Source organism: Nyctibius grandis, chromosome 1 (genome assembly GCF_013368605.1).
Source record: "Nyctibius grandis isolate bNycGra1 chromosome 1, bNycGra1.pri, whole genome shotgun sequence".
NCBI classification, from domain to species: domain Eukaryota; kingdom Metazoa; phylum Chordata; class Aves; order Nyctibiiformes; family Nyctibiidae; genus Nyctibius; species Nyctibius grandis.
In genome coordinates this window covers 3,986,742-4,006,875 of record NC_090658.1, presented here as the reverse complement: position 1 = coordinate 4,006,875, position 20,134 = coordinate 3,986,742, and the positions used below count along the sequence as shown (strand labels likewise).

The 20,134-nt window shown below is 36.4% G+C and overlaps 1 protein-coding gene across 1 annotated transcript; it reads right to left on the bottom strand.

Annotated features, from left to right (window-relative positions):
- Positions 1 to 527: 527 nt before the first annotated feature.
- SANBR (SANT and BTB domain regulator of CSR) lies at positions 528 to 19,605 on the bottom strand. Its single transcript, XM_068409458.1, has 20 exons — positions 19,456 to 19,605; positions 17,381 to 17,567; positions 14,438 to 14,531; positions 13,159 to 13,397; positions 12,249 to 12,307; positions 11,274 to 11,434; positions 10,307 to 10,393; positions 10,092 to 10,202; positions 8,327 to 8,450; positions 7,985 to 8,137; positions 7,604 to 7,749; positions 7,129 to 7,228; positions 5,966 to 5,998; positions 4,319 to 4,418; positions 3,230 to 3,321; positions 3,098 to 3,126; positions 2,927 to 3,000; positions 1,790 to 1,878; positions 1,337 to 1,428; positions 528 to 564 (listed from the first exon to the last, which is right to left on the bottom strand). Exons 1-20 carry the CDS (start codon positions 19,603 to 19,605, stop codon positions 528 to 530), a joined length of 2,157 nt encoding a protein of 718 aa, XP_068265559.1.
- Positions 19,606 to 20,134: the final 529 nt, after the last annotated feature.

Genomic DNA, 20,134 nt, shown 5'->3' with positions numbered 1-20,134 from the left:
CAGAATTACATTAAAATTTCGTTTAAACTAGTCTAAGTCACAGGTATCGTCACGGACTTTAAATGCAAATCCCCAGAGGACTGACCTAAAATGTGCCATCAAATACTATACAATATAAATACTGTAGGCGACTTGTGTTAATGCTGCTGACTGTACTCACAATTCAGTAGTCTTGCTTTTGCCTTTTCAGTATTTCTAGCATACTGAAAGGCATATTTATGTCTTCCCCCATAAATAAAGTTAGTCTAATAATTTAACTTTGTAGATTTATAAAACATTTTCTATGCAACTTAACACGCTAGCCTAAAACAATTAAATTTAAATTTAAGAAATAGTATATTTACAATTAAAATAAGTACAGACCTTATTGGATTTGCATTCATATATCGCACAAAATAATTTACAAGGCTTAAAGTAATAAATAAGTCACTGGAAAGCTTTCAGAGATGTGCATTCTCCGTACGTCAGAGTGCAGTACAGCTTCAGGAAGCAGTAAGGAATTCTGGCTAAAGTTTTTTCATGAGTCCTTATGTTGGACGGCCTTGACCAAAACGGGGTTTTGACCTGGATTAAGAACACAGAAGAAACATATGTGCATTATTACTGCTAGAATTTTAAGTTATTGTCCAGTCAGGTCTCTAGTACAGTATTTGTTTGAAATTACTTTCATGTTAAAGTGTTTCCTGAGAGAAGGAGAGGAAAACAAACCTCACTCTCAAAATCTAGTGCTGAGAAAGCTGCCTTTCTGCCAGGATACCTGCACCCATAAGCTACATATTCATACAAAGGTACACAACTGAAAGAACAGTGATGTCAAATAGCTTCTTTTGAAATCACTAGCTCTACGGAGTCATATGCATTTTTTTTGGACAGAAATAAGACCTGTGCGAAATTCCTCTGACAACATATTTAAGCTTGCAGCCCATCCCTGAAAAGTTTGTCAGCCACTCTACTATAATATGGAGTTAATGTAGGTTTTTGGTGTGGGTTTTTTTTTGGTTTTGTTTTCAGGAGGCGGCCAAAGAATAGGCTAAAGAATCTTGGCTTACGCTTTTCCAGTTATCCATGATTTTGCAAAAAATTATATTGGAGCAGCAGTCAACCTTCCAACATAGAAGCTATAAAACAGTTCTTCCAGCACGGGTACAAGGGTTTCATTCTCTTAGCTCTAAGTTTAATTTGGCAAAGGGAGCTTTCACACCATATATTGTTAACCTGCTGGATACTGATCCAAAAAAAAGTGTATGAGATAAGGCATGTTTTTCTTTAAACACCCCCCCCACCTCCTCCCCCTGAAATCCATGTTCTGCTCTTTCCTTTTATTTTAAAATCTTACCTGGCATTCTTCTCAGCATTGTTTTGTCGTGCATTGACCTGCGCTGAGGCCTTTATCTGAGCTTCAAGTCTAGTATAAATGCCTCCTGCATACTGGAATCCAGAAAAAAAATCAAGTTTTGACATTATTCAAATTTAATCAGTGACTTTTGATAAAAAGCACCAGTATTCAGCAGAACCTACTGCATACTTTGTTTCATTATCATAACCCAGTACTGAAACCTTTTAAACTCATTCTATTTTCCATGCCCAGTTTTTAAAGGTAGTGAACTTGAAATATTATTTTAAACTATTTTCCCCAAAAAATCATGCCTGGAACAACATGAAGATTGATAAAATTCAGTTCTTTAGCTGAAGTATTGAATAGATGGTATTTTCATTTGTGTTACATATTTTTGTTACCAAGGCTTACTTCAATTCTGTAAACACTACATTGCGACAGAATAAACCTTACTTCTTTGTTGTCTTTTGACTTGACTCGATCAAGGTCTCCCAGTCTCATTTTTATTAAGTGCCCTGTAATCTCAGACATTCTTCTCTGATCTGTCAGAAATAAGAAAAAATATTTAGAACAGAGGTTTTCCTTGCTACTGAATAAAAGAGAGAAGAATTAGACGCACACTGTAGCGATATTCTATTTGTAAAATTAGCTTTCTTTTCATCTCATATAAAAACCTCGAACAACCAAGATCCTAAATGTATAACGTAGCTACAGCAGTGTTCTTGGCAGACACCAGATTCAGCCCGAGGCATTACACTGAGATCAAAATCTATGGGAATGGTTTTGAGGCAGAGCTTTTCAAAACAGTAAAAATGCACAAGAATCTCAGGAGAGGACAAAAGGTGGAACAAACTACTATAAGTCTGAATATTTTTAGTCAGAAAGACTGGGAAAGAGATAGAAGTGAATGTTTATCTCTGTTTATCTGCACAGACAACAAATGGCACAGGGATACAGGAAAAATTATTCCATACTTATACAGTCATCAGATGATACAAATATAATCTCTGCAGGCTTTGTGCTGACATTCCAAATAAAGAACATAAACCATGCTAACATACACTTATAATGCTTTTTTTCTTTTTCTCTTGCAAACTTTGAACTCCTTTCCAATATTTTCCAAGATAATAAGCCCAATGCTGCCCATTTATTTTTCAATCTATGTGCAAGAATACAATGTATAGTTTTATACATTGGATTTTCTTTCAATTTTCCTACCACAAACATTTTTTCTCCTGTAGAATAGATGAGATGGCTAATAAATGTCAATCAAATCCTAAAGTAATATTTTCAGGAGTTTCTAGCTGTATGAATATTTTTGTACAGTTTGGAAGAGTCTGAGATTGCTGTATGGTTTGGATACAGCTGATTACTAACGATAGCCTAGTTGAAATCTGTTCGCTTCCAAATGAGGAGTAGCTATAAAAAAAAAACCCAACACAAAAAACCCATTGCTATATCTGAGATGAAATTCAACCTAAAGGTTTCTAAGTAGCTATATTTTAGGAAATTAGCTATTTCTTGTATGAAAGAATAATTTTCTTTGCATAATATTGACTTTATGAAAGCTAAACTCATGCAAGAACGGACCATCTTCTCTTTGAGCATCTTGGTTGAATCTTAGTGACCTGGAGGCATCCCATTTGTTCTGCTGCATACTCACACTAGTTAGAAAAGAAAGATGCATACAATGTTATCAGCAACAGATTACAAAAAGGGATGTACTAGAATGTGTTCTCAAAGACTTTGAAAATTACTTACATGAATGGAGATGCATCTCGGGAACTTGACTATCAAAGAAAGAAAACAACAGGATGCTTTAAAATCAAGTCCAAAACTTAAGAGAATTCCACATTATTCAACCATAGCTGGCTTCACAGCTATGATTTTTACCTTGTCAGATGGCTTCTCCTTTTTCTGAACACTAGGTGAAGAAACCACTTTCTTTGGGTTCTTGTAGGATTTCTTTAATTTCTCCTTTCTCCCTGCTAATTTAAGAAATATCTACTAAGACCATCACAGATATTTGGAATTTCTACACAGCTAGAAAAGAAACTTTTCCCTTTATTGCTTTACAGGCAGAGCAATGAACACGGTATTTTCCCTTTGTTAGTGCTGAAGGCATGCTAATACACGTAGATTACTCAAACACTTTTCTACTACACACGTACAGGAACTCAACTACATATTTAAAATGCAGAGGGGTTACATGTAACTGCACAAGTTTTCTGTTGTAAAATTAAAAACAAGTGCACATACAAGCTACATCTTCGACCATAATAATTCAATCAACAAGCTCTGAGTGATATCAGACCAAACAAGTTAAAAGTCAAATGACAAAAAATTTTCACTCAAATTTTTTTTTGTTTTAAATGTACTGGTGCACTCCAACCCCTTTGAGTCAAGACAAAAAGAACAAAGAACTGCCTCAATTACTGGCTCATTACTAGGGTGGAAAGAAGAAGCTGCTTTTTTTTGGCTTTCCATGTTCCTAAACCCCTTATCATATGTAAAAAAACCCAAACAAACCAAACAAAAATCCTTTTGAATCATATAGAACTTAAGACACAATTCTAGCCATGTTCACTACTTATTTCACTATGCAACCAGAAAAATATTCTGGGGGGAAAAAGAAAAGCATGCAAAAATATAGTTGTGTGCCTTTTCTTCCAACATTTATCTACAAGAAACTTCATAAAAGTAATTTGATAGTGTTTCCTGCAAAATACACCCTTGCTCAACTTTGAGGACATCTCAGACACGAATAGTTGCAGCTTTCCTCATCTGCCAGTGATTTTTTGATGGCACTGAGCAGTGGGGTAATTTGTATCTAAACACAGAAAAACTAGAAATAAAATTCAAGTAACATTATTTTTTACCTCAACAATTCTTAACATTTAAAATTTGCCTACAGAAGAATTCTGCTGCCTTGAATCCCTATCTCTAAATTCCAGGGAGGATGACTGTAGACACTTGTTGTACCTGGTTTCCTGCATACTTCCTCTTCATCCCCCACTTCATCCTCAGTGACCTCTGAGCCAGTGGTATACTCCTCTTCTTCAGATAACAATGACTGCTGTTTCTAATAAACAGGGAGAGAGTGCCACAGATAACAAGTGAGGCTTGATTCCTATTACATGATACACTAAATTCTGTCTTGAAGGAGCTGACTTCAAACCCAGCTCCTTATCTTAGTGACATAACTGTGTGCACAGTTAAGTCTGAGAACGTGATTCTCAAATGTTGAGAAAGTAATTTCAAATCTTTGCTTAGAATGTTTGGATAAATATTTTCATTTATGTTTCTTCCAAGTGGTCAAACACTGTAAGAGGTTGCCCAGAGAGGCTGTAGAATCTCCATCTTCAGAAATACTTCAAGATTTGACCAGATATGACTCTAAGCAAAGTGGTATAGCTTTGAAGTTGAATCTAACTTTGAAGTTGGCCCTGCTTTGAGAGTGGGAGGAAATACATAAGATGACTACCAGACAGCCCTTCCAACCTGTATTTTGTGTGATTCACTGTTTAATATCCAATGCATTGCTGGCAATATTATTTTTCTAATTAATAAGAAAATTTATGTTATGGTAGCAAATGTCTGAGCTAGCCACATAATCATAGAATACAGGAAACTACAAGTATACAAACGGTTCTGTTGAGGCTTGCTGCATCTTGCAAACTGCCTGAAATTGCTGAGATACTCACTAATTAAATACCACAAAGCATGCCTATTGCATTGCACTACAAATACACATAGGCTCAGTACACCAGCACTAACTGTATTAAGAATTTATTGCAAGTTGGTCTGGAATATCTTGTTGGCTTTTTTTTTTGTGAACTCACTCTAATACCTAAATTTTTTTCCCCTTCGATCTCTAGTACATCATAAATAAACCACTGGCTCCAATATTTCAAGAGATTGGGTCACAGTGAATAGTTCCTAACTGAACAGCACAAGATAATGAAAATATTAAGGAATGTGATGTTTACATTGTTTGAATATACACGTATATCTTTTGAAGTAAGTGATAATGAGTGCCTAGTAATCCACGAGAAAGGATGAAGCCCAAAATGGACTGCAAGTTCAAAAAGTTTGCAACAGGAACAGTCTTACTATAGGACACCAGACTCCAACACAAATCATCAAGAGTGACAGAAGTAAATTGCTGCTCTCTAGCATTTACATTAAAAAAAAAAAAAAGTAAATCGTGACACCCTACGCTGCTGGCAGGACAACTCCCCATCCCCTGCATTTGACTAGGTCCTCAACCCTGATAAAAGCTTTTTGCAATGAAGCAGCAGCATAAGACGACATGAAGCATCTCAGACAAGCCATCAAAGAGGCAGACACTCAAAAACTCTGAGTTTTTTGTTAGCCTAATGAACTATCAAGAACTGATTTATAAAAACATTCAAAAGGAATGTTTAATGTTTATTCAAGCCAAAGTTGTACTTCACACATACTTCATACTTTCTTGTAAAAATTGTTGCTATACTGCAACCTCCAAATTAAAGTAAGAAAATACATTTTCCTCCAAATTAATTAGAAAACAAGACAAAAATCAAAGTTAGATATCTGCCAGTGCAGAAGAGCAAATATTTAAAATTATGAACAAAATATTTTACTAACCAGCTGTAAAGTCCAGTTCTTCAGAGAAAGAAACTGTAGTCACAAAAAGAAAAAGGCATATAAATGAAAGAACTAATAAGAATTAGAAGAAAAATAATATGAGTAGAATTCTAAAAATAGGAGTGGTATGTTATAGCACAGCAATCTACACTGGTAACTCCTAGAAGGCCAACTCCCATCTTCACCTAGAAATTTTGGTGGAATGACTAAGTGTGCAAACAAGTTGTGAACTTTTGATTAAGCGCAGTGAACTCATAATCATGTTTTAATTCAACTAACCTTAGCACTACAAATATTTACAGCTATTTTAATAAAAAAAGCAGACCAGGACAGGGGGGCAGTTATGTATGGGACTGTCATGGCATTTAACTTTAATAGCCTCCTGCATTTGCTGGGGAGAGCTTCTGACACGGTTTGAAATTCTCTCATGGAATCAGCAACATCATGCTACCATCAGGATCGTTGAGTTACCAGAAGTTCCACAATGGGTGCAGAACTTCAAAAACTCATCTTTGCATGAAAGCTCTCTTTGAACCAGAGGTAGTAGCATAAACAGTCTCCTTAAACTAGGCTTAGAAAGTATTTCTGTTGACCTGACGTACACAGAGTAACATACATGCATCATAGTTCAGGAAAGTAAAATCTTCCACATCTTGGGAGGGGACCCCAAAAAAAACCCACCCCACCACAACCAAATAAACAAACCACCAGCAAAAAAACCCCAAACCAAACCACAACCCAAGTTACTGTTCTTCATTTATGGGCTTGTAAAAGTCATGTGGACATATCCAGATACATCAGCAGTTAAAACAAAGGTAGTAATTATTTAAATATTCACCATGTGATGTATTTTAAACTATGACTGGATCCTTAAATATCATCAGTTTAAGAACAGGGTGGAAAGCACAGACATATGGGGAATTGCCTCTGATATACAGAAATATTTCTGGCAGACATGGTACAAGTTTTGCCTTTTCACCAACCAGATATTTTGTACCTATGCTAGTCTATGCTATCCTGCAATGCTCAGCAATGCACTTCGTCCTCCAACCACACATGACTTTTGTTTTTATTAAGAGTTGTCTAATGAATTCTTCAAAGTATCCTTGTAAAAATCTTCATTATCAGAAAGAAGTGGGGAAAAAACATTAGCAGTCACTCACAGCATTGATTTCTCCAGTTCTGGGACCCCATGGTGTATTTGGTTCTACAAGCACATCACACTCAATGCCTTTTTCATCACAGAGCCCAATACCAGAATCACTTAAAGAGAAAGATGTGAAACAAAAATAAATTTTTCTATTTCATAGCTTCAGAATCAGTCTCTCTTTACTCACCATGTATCAAGAGAAGGCAGACCTCCAAGTCAGCCACAGAGTATTCTGATAATAATCCATTAAAATATAAATAAAGGAGTGAATGTTTATGGGGTCGAATGACAAAATGTATGCTTGAAATATAAAAGGAAAAAGTACTTGTTCTTCTCTTCCCAATTTCCAACTAAACAATAAAAAATAAGTTACCTTTAAGAAGGCCTACGTCACCCACTTTAAAATGGGAGAGAAATCAAACGCAATGTGCACACGTGCCAAGTGTTGAAGGCTATGTTATTTCAGTAACGCAATACAATGTTCTTACCTATTCTCATCCTTAGTGAAAGGAACAACAACAACATCTCTATGATGGAGCAGATCATTCAATATTTTAGTAGTCTGAGATGGCAAAGCATCCGCACCTTCTTTTCCTGAAGGTAAATCAACCATGTGATCCCTCACTTTGCAGCCCTGTGATACACATACACAAAAAGATCAAATACTTGAGTTTATGTGAAGAACTGATTTCAGTCAGTACAATAACACAAGTTAAACTTCTGTGTCCCAAGGTCCCAGCCTGCCTTGGCACACTGCAACAATTTACAATCCTTATTTTGGAAAAGATCTATTTTCATAGCACTCTGTCACACCTCACACCCCCTGCCATGTGTTATGCGCTTTTAAAAGTGAGCTAGTATTGAAGTACCTTTGGGAGGGTTGTAGGATCAAATCGAAGTACTTTTTGGTTACAACAGGGATATACTCCTGTCCCAGTCGAGCCCAGAGCACTTGCTATACCTGGATAAAGAACTGGCTGCGAGTGGTACTGGCAATGGGAGAATTCAGTACACAGGAAAGACTACATTAGAATAAAGAGAGAGATAAAGAGAGGTGAAATTACCTATGGACGTCAAAATGTTGCACTATAAAGAACATATGCCAAGCTTTATTGCCATATATTTTCCAAACTGCTTTAATTCCCTGCCTCACCCCTCAAAAGTCACCCATAACAAGCCATCTACAGACAAACAAGTGAAAATATACTAACCTGGTTACATCTTGAGCAGGTCAACCAATTGACAGTCCCCCAAAGACGCCAATAAACATCCCGCCAAGACTTCAGTTCCTCATGAAGGCCAATTAAGTACTCGTGGACTTCCCAGGTTTTGTCTCTGAAAAAGCAAAAGGTCAGGTTGCATACAGAGTCATGACTCTGCTTTGATCCTGCCACCAGAAAGGTGAAGTAGAGAAGGAGCTGAACAACACACGCTCCACTGGTGAAAAGCCGACAGAAGAGTTTAGAACAGGAAGAATACAACGTGGGACAATCATTATTAAATTCAGACCATGACAGAAGAGTCTATATTCTTTCACAACATTCTAAACTTACTAGTAACAGAGAATTACAGCGTCATTCATCTCAAGATCCATATACTGCAAATTTATAAGCTAGGATAAATATTAAGCCTTTTGGAAATCAGGAGAACCACAAAACAGAGGAAAACCCAATGCACAGACTAGAAGAAATCAAAATATGCACATGCAAACAAGTTCAGTCATATTGCAGCTTCCTGTCTTTAAAGTAATACGTTGTGCAACAGAAATGAAGCACTGCCATTCTATTTTATTTAACAGCCAACACAACGTGTTTTTGTGTATCTGCAATGCAACAGCAATTACTCAGTTAAGAATTAAAGTTTGAAAAGATAAGACCATATCTTTTTGATGAATATATCTGAGACTTCTGGTCTTAAAAATACAGCCTTTGCTCCTTCATAGTGATAAAACAACACATACCTCTTCAGAATTCAAAAGAGAATACACAACCTGCACTGGTGCATGTTGTCTTCAGAAAGAGCAGATACTGCTTTCTCACAATTTTAAGCCCTGGCCTGAATTGTTTTTTATTCTATGTACATCTAACCTAGACTACGTGAGCAGTACTTCCAACAGGAATTTAGTTCTAGGCACCACTAGAGGACCAAGAAATATAAACCTATTTTTAAGTCATTAAAGATATGCCTGTATTAGCACATAAGCCTGAATTCATTAGTGGCCAGCATCATTTTGCCTAAGGAACAGTAAGTGGATTCTGTGTAGAAAAGCATTCACAAGTACCACAAGGCAAATAATTAGAACCTAAATAAACCTCTGAGTAACTTTAAAACCCTGCACATTTATATGCTAAGAATTGCATAGCAGCTACATACAGTCAGCTTAAGTGAAGTAATACAATTAATTAATTTTATGTTGCTCATTACCAATGATCCTAATAGGTCAGGGCAAGGTTGCAAGATTTGGTTCTATTTAGACTGTTAGGCAAAACTTAATCCACACCTTGGAATTACTGGTGGGAGGTAACACTAAGTATGTGTTACCTTGGGAGCTGCCACTGAACTGTGTTTTGGTTGTTCTGAATGAAATAGATCTGGTAAGAAAGGTCTCCTGTTATTAACTTCCCACTATCTTCCTTAAAGGGGGCATGTGGGTAGGGAGGGAACTGCACCTGATCACACACTGATCTTCATTAAGAAGAGAATCTAGCTGTTCACAAACACAGATCAAACACAGAACCGAGTTAAACATTTGTGCCAAATGAATGAGGCATACATATAGAATAGGTCCTGGAAGCTCCTCTGACAAATACTTTAGAACAGGAAAACAACTGGCAAAGTTTATTTATAGTAGTCTTTAGGCTGAGTATTTGATTTGACAGCGTAAAGTCATTCTAGAAAATACTCTTTAGCATGGTCACACAAAATCATATAGTTGAAGAAATATTTTTTATATATATATATATATATTTTCACTACCTTATATGAACATAGACAATATTCCCATGTTGATCTATGTTGATTTTTCCTGGTACACAAGGAATTCTTCTTTCAGTTTCTTTAGTTAGCAGCTTTTTACATAAACAACACCTAGATTAAAAAAAAAAAGAAAAAGAAAATACTGGAGTAAGAGCAGGACTTCGAAACACAAGGACTTGTCCTTGCAACCGAAGTAGTAAATACAAAGATCATACCTGTATAATGTTGCTGCATTTCCTCGAGAATCTGGATTTAGGTACTCTGGATCAAATAGTCTCTCAATCTTCTTGCAGAAAAGTTTACTATTAATGACAGCAACACAGCTTACCCATTAGAAAAAACTGAAAATTGTTTTATGTATAGTAAGACTAACAATTATATTCTGATAATATGCAAAGTCACTATATTTCTCTCAGAATCTAGCTTTTAATGTGCTTTTCCTTTAAAATAATCTGTTTGGATAACTGGTTCCTGACCTGGTCATCTCTTTATTTTTATACAGATGTGAGGAAAGAGATGTCTTAATTTTTTTGCTCTGTTACATTCTTTGTTTGCCAATGTAAACTGCCAGCTTCTACCTTGACTAAAAGACCTTTTATTAATAAACGCTTCTGTGAAATTATAACTTTTACAATTAAAGTAGTGTAATGTCTTAATCTCTACTGATTAAAATACTTTCTTGCTTTCACGTTGCTTGTCTGTCAGTCTGCCCTCCAGTCACTGGCCCTTATCTTGACACTGACTAAGCTGGAGTCCTTATGTATGCGATCGTATTCCATCACAACTATTCAGCCTTCCAGCCACCCTAAATTCTATGTCTAAACATCAGAGTTCACAGGATGCTGAAGCCAAACCATTCTCTATGAATTAGGAGCATGTCATTGCATAAATTCCTTACCCTAATCCTGGCTCCCATGTGAGAATTCATGAATAATTTGTCCATGCCACACTCCTAGTGTGACCTTTCCTTTTGCATGTTTCCTAAAAAAGCTATTTCCTTTTGCTCATAATTTTACTATAAAATTCTGAAGTCACTTCATGACATTCTGTGTTAAAGACAGATTGTATGAGAATATAAACTGTATATATATCACTTCAAATCCCACAGTGTCTTAGCTGTTCTGAAAAATGATCCAAAAGCCCTACAGCACTTCAGTAGTGTATTACAGGGCAAAAAGTTACCTCTTAAATTTGTCTCTTTTGTCCTTCAGCTCTTCCACTTCATTGTGCGTGAAGAGATCAGCAATGTGCGTGACAAGATTAGCATTGATACAATTCATGTTACATGGTGTGGCTACAATAGCATTCATATTTTTGTGACAATAATGAATACATTTTTCTACCTAGGAAAAACAGAAACATTAGAAATAATGTTAAGGAATTCTCAACAAAGCTATCTCAAAAGATGTACTAATTGCTTCCAGATTTTTATTTTTCAAAGTGTGGTGTTTTGGAAAACTATTTCAGTTCAACTTAAAAATAAAAAGTCTCAGATTTGTCTAAAGGAGATTCTGAATTAACGTGACTCTGAGTGAGTTTGTGTTCTCCTCCAAAAGGTTTCTACAGACCAGAAGACAACTCCACAGATGCTTCATCTTCAACAAGTGGTATCTTGCAATTGCTTGTAAAAAGAAAACCACAGTACACATTATACATAGTATTGCCTGGACCTCAACTTAAACAGCTATGTCTACTGTGTATTTAATTGTGGGTCACCCCAATGACAGAACTTTTGACAAACATTCTAACAAACAAGTCAGTAGATATTACTTGTACAGAGCTGGAGAACGAGATCCTAAATTGCAGAAGTGCCATTCATGTAAAAAGGGTATAAAACCAAAGGTATTCATTGATTTAATAATCTTTTTTTGAAAAAACCTATCAGAAGTCAGCTACTGATGTTACTCTAGATAGTCATCAGAAGACAAATCCAAGATCCCGCTATCACATTTAGAAATAACTTACTCTAAGTTTTCTTGCATTGAGATTCTGCAAATATTAGAGTGCTGCACTGAGTAAAAAAGGTGATAAAAATCTCAAAATGTTCTCATTGCATCATCTGTTTATGTAACAGCCAAAGCATAACAAACAAGCTGTTAGACACCTGGTAATTAACTGTATCCTTATGGCAGAGAATCTTTCTTTCTTAATACTTACTAATGAATCCATCTTCAAAAACTCAGAAGAAATAAGAATTGATATGACATTTGATGGTTCTAAAAGGCAATAAAAAAAAGGGGTTTTATATCAATTCTTTTGATAATTTCATATCACATCCCTCCCTCTGCATACTGAGTATCTGTTTTAAGTATTATTTTACCAATCAGCCTCTCATTCCACCTTCCAATATGTAGAGCATTTTCCATCTTAAGAAACAAAGTTTTGGTTTATCATTTAGGTGGCCAGACTACAACTAAAACAAACTGGAATTTAAAAAAACTGGAAAAGGTGGCTTCATAGGGGTACAATGACTGAACAATTACACAAGATTAACTTCCACCTGTAGTCATCATATCCAGCTGAGATTTTGCTTAACATAACCTTTGCATTGCAAGTCATAACTTTATTCTCTCAGTTTGTTTATATTTAAAAAAATTGGTAGCAAAGGCTCATAAAAAGATTAAAAACTTGCCTCAAATTCATAAAGGCAAAAGTTCTTCTACCATTGTATCATATTGCATTGCAATTTTAGCAAATATTGCAATTGTACCCATGGTGAGCAGAGCGGAAACCAAACAAAACCCAATAATCACCAGTATTTTAAAACTACCACTCTGTTCTTGTTCCACAGAGGTCTGAAGAATCTTAATTAAAAACACCAGATCCCAAAATATATTAGACCTTGTTCACTGCTTCAGCTATTAGGATGTTTCCTCAAAACTGTCAGCGTTGACAAATCACAGACGTCTGTTACAGTGACAAGAGGATCTCTGTTGCAACACTTTTCTAACTATTGACAAGCTTCAGAAACAAAGAGACAGGGGCTTAACTGTATCAAAAACATTAATCTTCCATTAGTACAGAACATCATGAACCTACAACAAATGATCTACACGCTTTCTTTTACCTAAAGCGGGCATTTCATTAGCTTCAGAATCTTTAGTGTTCCTTTTAACGTATCGTATCAACCAGTCAAAGATGTGAACGTCACAGTGCACTGAAATGTCCACCTCTTCCCAGCGCTGGGCATCCACTGACAGATACTCAGCAAAGTATTTCATTTCAGAAATCAAAAGGTCTCGAGGACAAACAAAATCTTCTTTGAGGTTTTTAGCTTCATCGCACACATGGATCACCATATTTGGCCTTAAAAAGAAAACAAGGCACAAACCAAATTAGGACCGTAAGCCAATTAGAACACCAAAACTGATCAACAAAGATCTCATCTCCAAATCTGGATCACACATTGCAACACTGATGTCACTAAAAGATTTTTACTAACAGAAGGAAAACAATAGATTGTATTAATAATTAATAACTGCTATTTAATAGAAACTATTGTCAGATAGTATTGTCAAGTGAAGAACACAAATGCATATCCTCTGACACATAATCAGTGCTACTTAATGGTTAAGGGACTGAAAAAAGAAAACTTCTAGCTCCAGTCCCCAATTGTGTTTCCAGTTTGTTATGGGATCCTACCTGAATTACATAAAGAACTTATTTGTTCTCCCTTTTTTATTTTCTTGAAAAAATAGGCAGATATATATGTCTAACTTACTGAGGAACCAAGGACAATAACAGCGTACAATAGCTATTTCCATCTATGGAAATTATAATTGTCTTATTGTATATTAAAGTGACTATTTCTTAAGAAAAGGTCAAAGCTAGAGTCAGTAAAAGCCGTCTCTACAGAAAGATGGTTACCCTTAGGCTGCAAACAAACACATTATTCTACGTGTACTTGTACAGTATGGAAAAGTGATGTGCATGGCTATTTAAATCGATAGTAAAATTTTTAATTCGCACTTTACATTTACAGCTTTCTTTTCCTCCTTTTACATAGGACAAAGCTATGTTCACAGAACATTTTTTTTAAATGTTATTGAGCATCAATCTTGTTTCATTCCTTTTTAAAATCGGGTTATGTCTCCTATTCTCACCACAGCAGCAATCAGTCAGAGGAACACTATGGACAGATTTATAAATAAGCTATCCCTATTGCATATAAATTCTCAAACTAACCCCTAGTATTCCTGTAGCAATGTAAGGTTTCAAAATTTCTTACAGCATTTATTAGGATGTTCCCAGCTGTTTTCTTTCTGATAATAGAAAAGCATGAGCAATTTGGACGTTTTTCTGTCAGTTCTATAATCCCCTAGATAACAAACACACAAAGATCTTACCCCTGGCTTTCGTCAGTGCTTTCTCCACCTTTATGCACAGGACCTTTCTCAGACTCTGAAGAACAATTCCTTGTGGAGGTTGTGCTAGGCCTTCCTTAAATGTAAGGAAGAAAGGCTGCATTAGAACAAAAATGCCTGACCTTTTGCTCTTCAGCATCTTGGAAACACAACTGAAGTACAGCTCTCATGGTGGAGCAATGTTACGCAACTAGCAACAAATCTTGTGCTACCATAAGGGCTACTAGATAATCCAAATTCCTGCTCCGAGTGCCACGCACTGGAAACCGAGACCAGCAGCATTGCTGGGTTGCCCAGACACTTGGCTGCAAACCCAGATCGGTCCTGTCTCAACATCGACCAGTAAGATTCACGCAGAGTCTTCAGCACTTCCTTCTGGGAATGCAATCCCTTCCTTAGGCTCTCCTTGTCTGCTTTGTGGGATGCGGGTCTTAAGATTCTGTCACATCATAACTTCTGTTTTCAGGAAGCTTTGCTGCCAGGATATAACAACTTGAGACTAACTCCACTTCTTATCCATAATTTGTTAGCTCTGGAAATAAGTTGCTTCCAAACAGAAGACTCTTAAGATGTGTTTTTGCTAAGTTTCTCAAACACATGGCTTAAAGCAGCAGATTGATGGTCTGCTTTCTCGGAGCATTTTTTATACAAATTCATCCAGTCCTAGAACTACATCACATAGCTTATTCCAGGAATAAAGGACAGTTGCACTTTAGTTCAAACAGGTTATCTTCACAAATGCACTACAAGCAGTGCAACTTGGACACAAAACCCGGGGAAGTCCAGGAGGTCTAGTCACCAAATCCAGTGAGTTCTGGGTCAAGGGTTAAGACAATCCCAGTATTCAGACACTGAATAACTTTTCCGACTGTGATGAATGGATCACTGCAATCCGAAACTTCAATGATCTTGCTTATGAGTCAGAAAGATCGTTATCTTTCTTAAATAATGGAAGGGCACAAGTCTGTCTTCCACTGATGAAAACCCATAAGGTTGTGATTTTCCATGATCACTCCCTAGTCTCAGATTTCTAGGAAGAAGAGTTCCAGAAGCATCTTCTCCATCTTGTGTAATGCAAGAGGCTGTACTCTTCTGAAGAAGACTAAGATAGACCTCTTCATCTTCTGGCTAAATAACTATAGCAGACTGACACCAAAAATGATCTGGAAGCTCTATACAGTTCATAACACAGCAGTTATGCCCTTCAGGAAAATAAAGTAATCACACCAGAGGCAGAAGAAACAAACTTTCTCTGAAGATACAGCCTAAGGCCTTGCTCAGTTAAGCCTTAGTAAGGCCACACTAGAGGGAAAAGTTAATAAAAGGGGAAGATTTACTAGACAGAGCCTAGTAAAACCTTGGAAGGGGCTGGGTCACCCCTGGCTTTCAGGGCAGCCATTCCACTGCAGGCAGATGACCCGTGCTAGCATTAGAACAGCCAAGGTGGGGCTCCTAGATTTTGAATGCAAGGTACAGTGAGTATGTTAAAGGAAGGGCCTGTGGAAAAAAAATGACATGGAAGAGTTCTGTCTGCAAATATTGGGAAGTTTATTTTGAACACAGTGAAGTTATTTACTAAAGAAAAGGAAATAATGCTGACAAAAATATGCAACACAGCCAAATCAATGGGCATGTCTGAACTTCACCACACATTTCTTCCTAGTGTTTTTTTTTCTTCCGTCCAAAGCTTGTATTTTGTTTGACTTGTGAAAGTAAGTAATAAATACTTTGTGTAAAAGGCTATCCTACATGACTGTTTACTGCCATAATATGCATTCAGAGAGCTTTAACAGCACTTTGCCTTATAATTAGCAAGTAATAAATGAGCTTTTATAACTCAGCCAAAACCAGAATCCAGCTCAAAATTAATTTGGTCTGATGTTTTTTCTTGCTGTTACTCATATCTACAAACAAATCCAAACAGGCCCAAAATTCTTGATCCTACCAATAAGCAGGTGTGAATAAATCCACTAGGAAGTAATTAATTAAACAAAAAACATTTACAAATAGGCTTTTCTCAAATCCCCAATTCTGAAATATACAAGTACCTCACAAATATTAAGGCGGTGAGTTCACTACAAGCCTGTGAGAAAAAGATTAATTATCCTAATTTCATATCAACAAGTTACACACAAACAAGGTAAGTGATTTTTCTAAAGTCTCAAAAAAAACAGAGAAAAATCTCAGGCTAGGATCTTGTAGTAGGAAACGTTAGGGTACTTAAGTGCATTAATAGTTATTACATGTATTACATTGTTAAAAAGAAAACACGTGCTAATGGTCTAAAGAGTTCTATAAGCAGGGTTAGCTTGTTAACTGCCTACTGGGAAGCTACTAAATCTTATAAGTAGCCACCTGTGGGTGCAAGAAGGATTTATTCCACATCATGCACGTAACAAGTACATAATTGAAAGTTGATTGGAAGCATTTTCAGTCTAGATACTCCATATACAGTTTTCAAATATCATCTCTTGATTAGAGTTATTTAAAACATTTTATTCGAAGGGTCTGACCTCAAGGGATCACCTTCTCAGCTTTCTGCAGCTTTTCTACGCAAAACTGTCTAGTTTTTTTAATGAAACAGCTTAACGTGATTGCAAACGGCTGTAGGTTTAACAGTACAATACTGGGGATACAAAACAGGAGAGTAATTCCTCTCCCCACCCAAAATCCTAAACAGAGGATTTAGCATAAGGATTTATGTCTTTTGGAAGGACAGGCTATTAAAAATATCCAAATAAATATCGATTCTTAATCTAAACTAACTGAAAGTGACTTCATGTATGCATTATATTTATACTTAACTTTCTTTTTCAGAGATGAACAAGCACTATTCCTGGGCGGACTTACCACTCAGAACAGAAAAGCATGCACATACATGGTTATAGTCAAAGCCAATATATTTCAGAATGACTAAAAACATACCAGTTATAGTAATGGAATCCTGCCCAATAGCAGGCTCCTGAAACTCTGTCTGTGTATCAAGCAAGGAGGATTTGATGTACGTAGCTAAAGTTTCCACAGGACTCCCACCAGCGGCCATCAGGGGATTATACTGGTTGTCAACAGGTGAACTTCCACTGCTTTTTAGTTCATCAAATCTTTTGGCACACTGTCACAAGATTAAACAACAGGACAATGAAGCAGTAGCTTTCAGTACATTTTTAATAACTGTAATTTGAGACGGATATTGAATTTCATTATATCTTTTGCATGTGAACAGTTACTGATACTGAACTTATAATGCTTCCTATTTAGTTAGGAAAGTACATAAATATGTGGTAAAATAAGTAAGATTTACCATAATTAAACCTCTAACAGAAAGAAGAAAAAAATAAGATGGAACCTATTTCAACCTTTATTTCCTTAAACCCTGTGATTTTGAGCCTGATCTTCAAAGGAGAAAGTTATGGGGAGAGTTTAAATTCTCTTTTTGTAACTAGCTCTTTTATCATAATCATTGTCAAATAGTATTAAAGGTAGGTGTAGTAATTGGTTCATAATTATTCTTCTTTTACTTTGTTACTTCCATTCTGATTTGGACAAAAGGGACTGATTTCCACTGCAGTTCTATTAACTTTCCATTCCTTGTTTTGATGAACTAGAAAGTCTTTCCATTTTGTAAATGCGTACTGATAAACAACAATTATAGGTTTGGTTCAGCGGAGTCCTACACACAGGTAATTTACCCATACAAGTAAATCTACTTAATTCTACAGGTGACCCTCCTGTGACACAGCTCGTCAGGCTCCATTCAAGCAGATGTTTTTATTTATTTATTTTGGATTGAGCTAACTGACAATGCTGTATGCCACCTGCCCCTTTGGGAGAGGTGCACACAGTGACATCCTTCTGATATTAATGTAGTGTCTCGTGTTTGTAAGGATGCCAGTCTACTACATACAACAGATAGATAAAAGCACAGGTATACTTTTACTTAACTGCCTTAAACAGGGACTCCACTTATTAGAGACATTTTGTTCTTTTACAACAGAGTAACCAGACATGTACTAATCAATCATATTATCTCAATTAAAATGAGGAGAGAGCTCATCAATACTTTTATAATTATTTTATTTGCCTAATATGCATGGTACCATCTGCAAATTGAAAAGTAAACAGTAGAGACCCCCCCAAGCACTTTGCCAAGCACTTGAAAGGCAATAACATTCCACAGAAGCTTCTACTCCCCATCATTTCACTTTTATGTTCTAAATACAAAGTTACAGTGATGCCCAACAGCAATGCTATAAATGTGAGCTGACACATTTGATTAAGCTTGCAAGAAAATAAAGGCCACTGGCTTGTTTGCTTCCAGCTTTGCTGAACCACAAGGGCAAAAGACATTTTCCTCTCTTAGCTTATTTCCCCTCAGAAATGAAAAATTCAACATTATTATTAAGAAAAATAAGCATTTCACCAGGAAATTCAGCAATCCAGAAAGATTAAGTATATGGAGGTACCAGGTTCTTCCAGCTCTATTCCAACCAAAGTAAAATCCACACCTTGGAGGACCAAGCAAGGGGCAACTGCACTCTTAACTACCTAATGGAGATCTGTAACTCGTACTTCCTTAGAATTGTAATGACAAGCACAGAAAGTTATCAGATTTGCTAGTAAGTATACTATAACCTACATGAGGTTAGTGAGCACTGCCATCCTTTCCATGAAAATCTTAGCTATGTAACTCAAAACATGTTAGCACAACTTCTCTTTTTTTATTCCACTTTTTAATTTTTACTTTCCAGTAATTTTTGTTCTTATTCTGCATCAGTTCTAATGAAATAAAATGCAGAATGTATTTCTTAATTTCAATGTTCAGGCTCCACTGAAACAATTTTTTTTCCAATCTACTGCTCTTTAATATTTTTTGATTCTTTAGGTATAAACTACTTCAGAAAAAAAAAAATCCCTTAACATCAATTTCCCTCCCCCAAAGATGTTTGCTTCTTCATAAAGTACTGCTTAAAGTATACGAATTCTTTTATTAGTAAATTCACCTCTTTGGATGTATATCCTGGGACCAGCCTTGCCACACTGTCCCAGTTGATAGGCTGAGGAACACCCATTAGTGAACACAGGATCATATCCAAAACCATTTGATTGTTGTCATACGGAAAGTTATTGTTTTCTGAAAATCCACGACTCATCTTTGGCTACTTAAGCCTAGAAGAGAAAATGTTATCAGCAAGCCTCACTGCATGGTTTGCTAAAGCTTAAGCTACGTTAACTGCAGCACTCTGTAAATTACTACGGGAAACGTTTACCACAGCATTACAGTCACATACTAATGCTTTATTTGACAAAATTTACGTATTCATATCTGCATCCTCAAAACCCTGAGGGGAGAAGCAAATGTGCAAAACACACCAAAACCAACTCAAAAGCAGCAGGCACCACCTAATTCCTTCGAGTTGTCTGTTTCCAGGAGGGATTCACCCCACTAAGCCCTCCAGTACAAAAAAAGCCTCCTGCAGACTCAGAATAAACAGCCTAAGCTACAGAGGGACATTGTAATTTAAATTTACTTACCTTCAAATACACTCCTCTGTTCCTCCAAACTTCCTACTGCTCAATTTTGGTCTCCTCTTGCTCTGCCTATGCGTTTTGCACACCTGACCTCCATTATATAGGAGCCAACCCAGGACACCCAGCTAAGGGCAATCAATAGTACTTTGA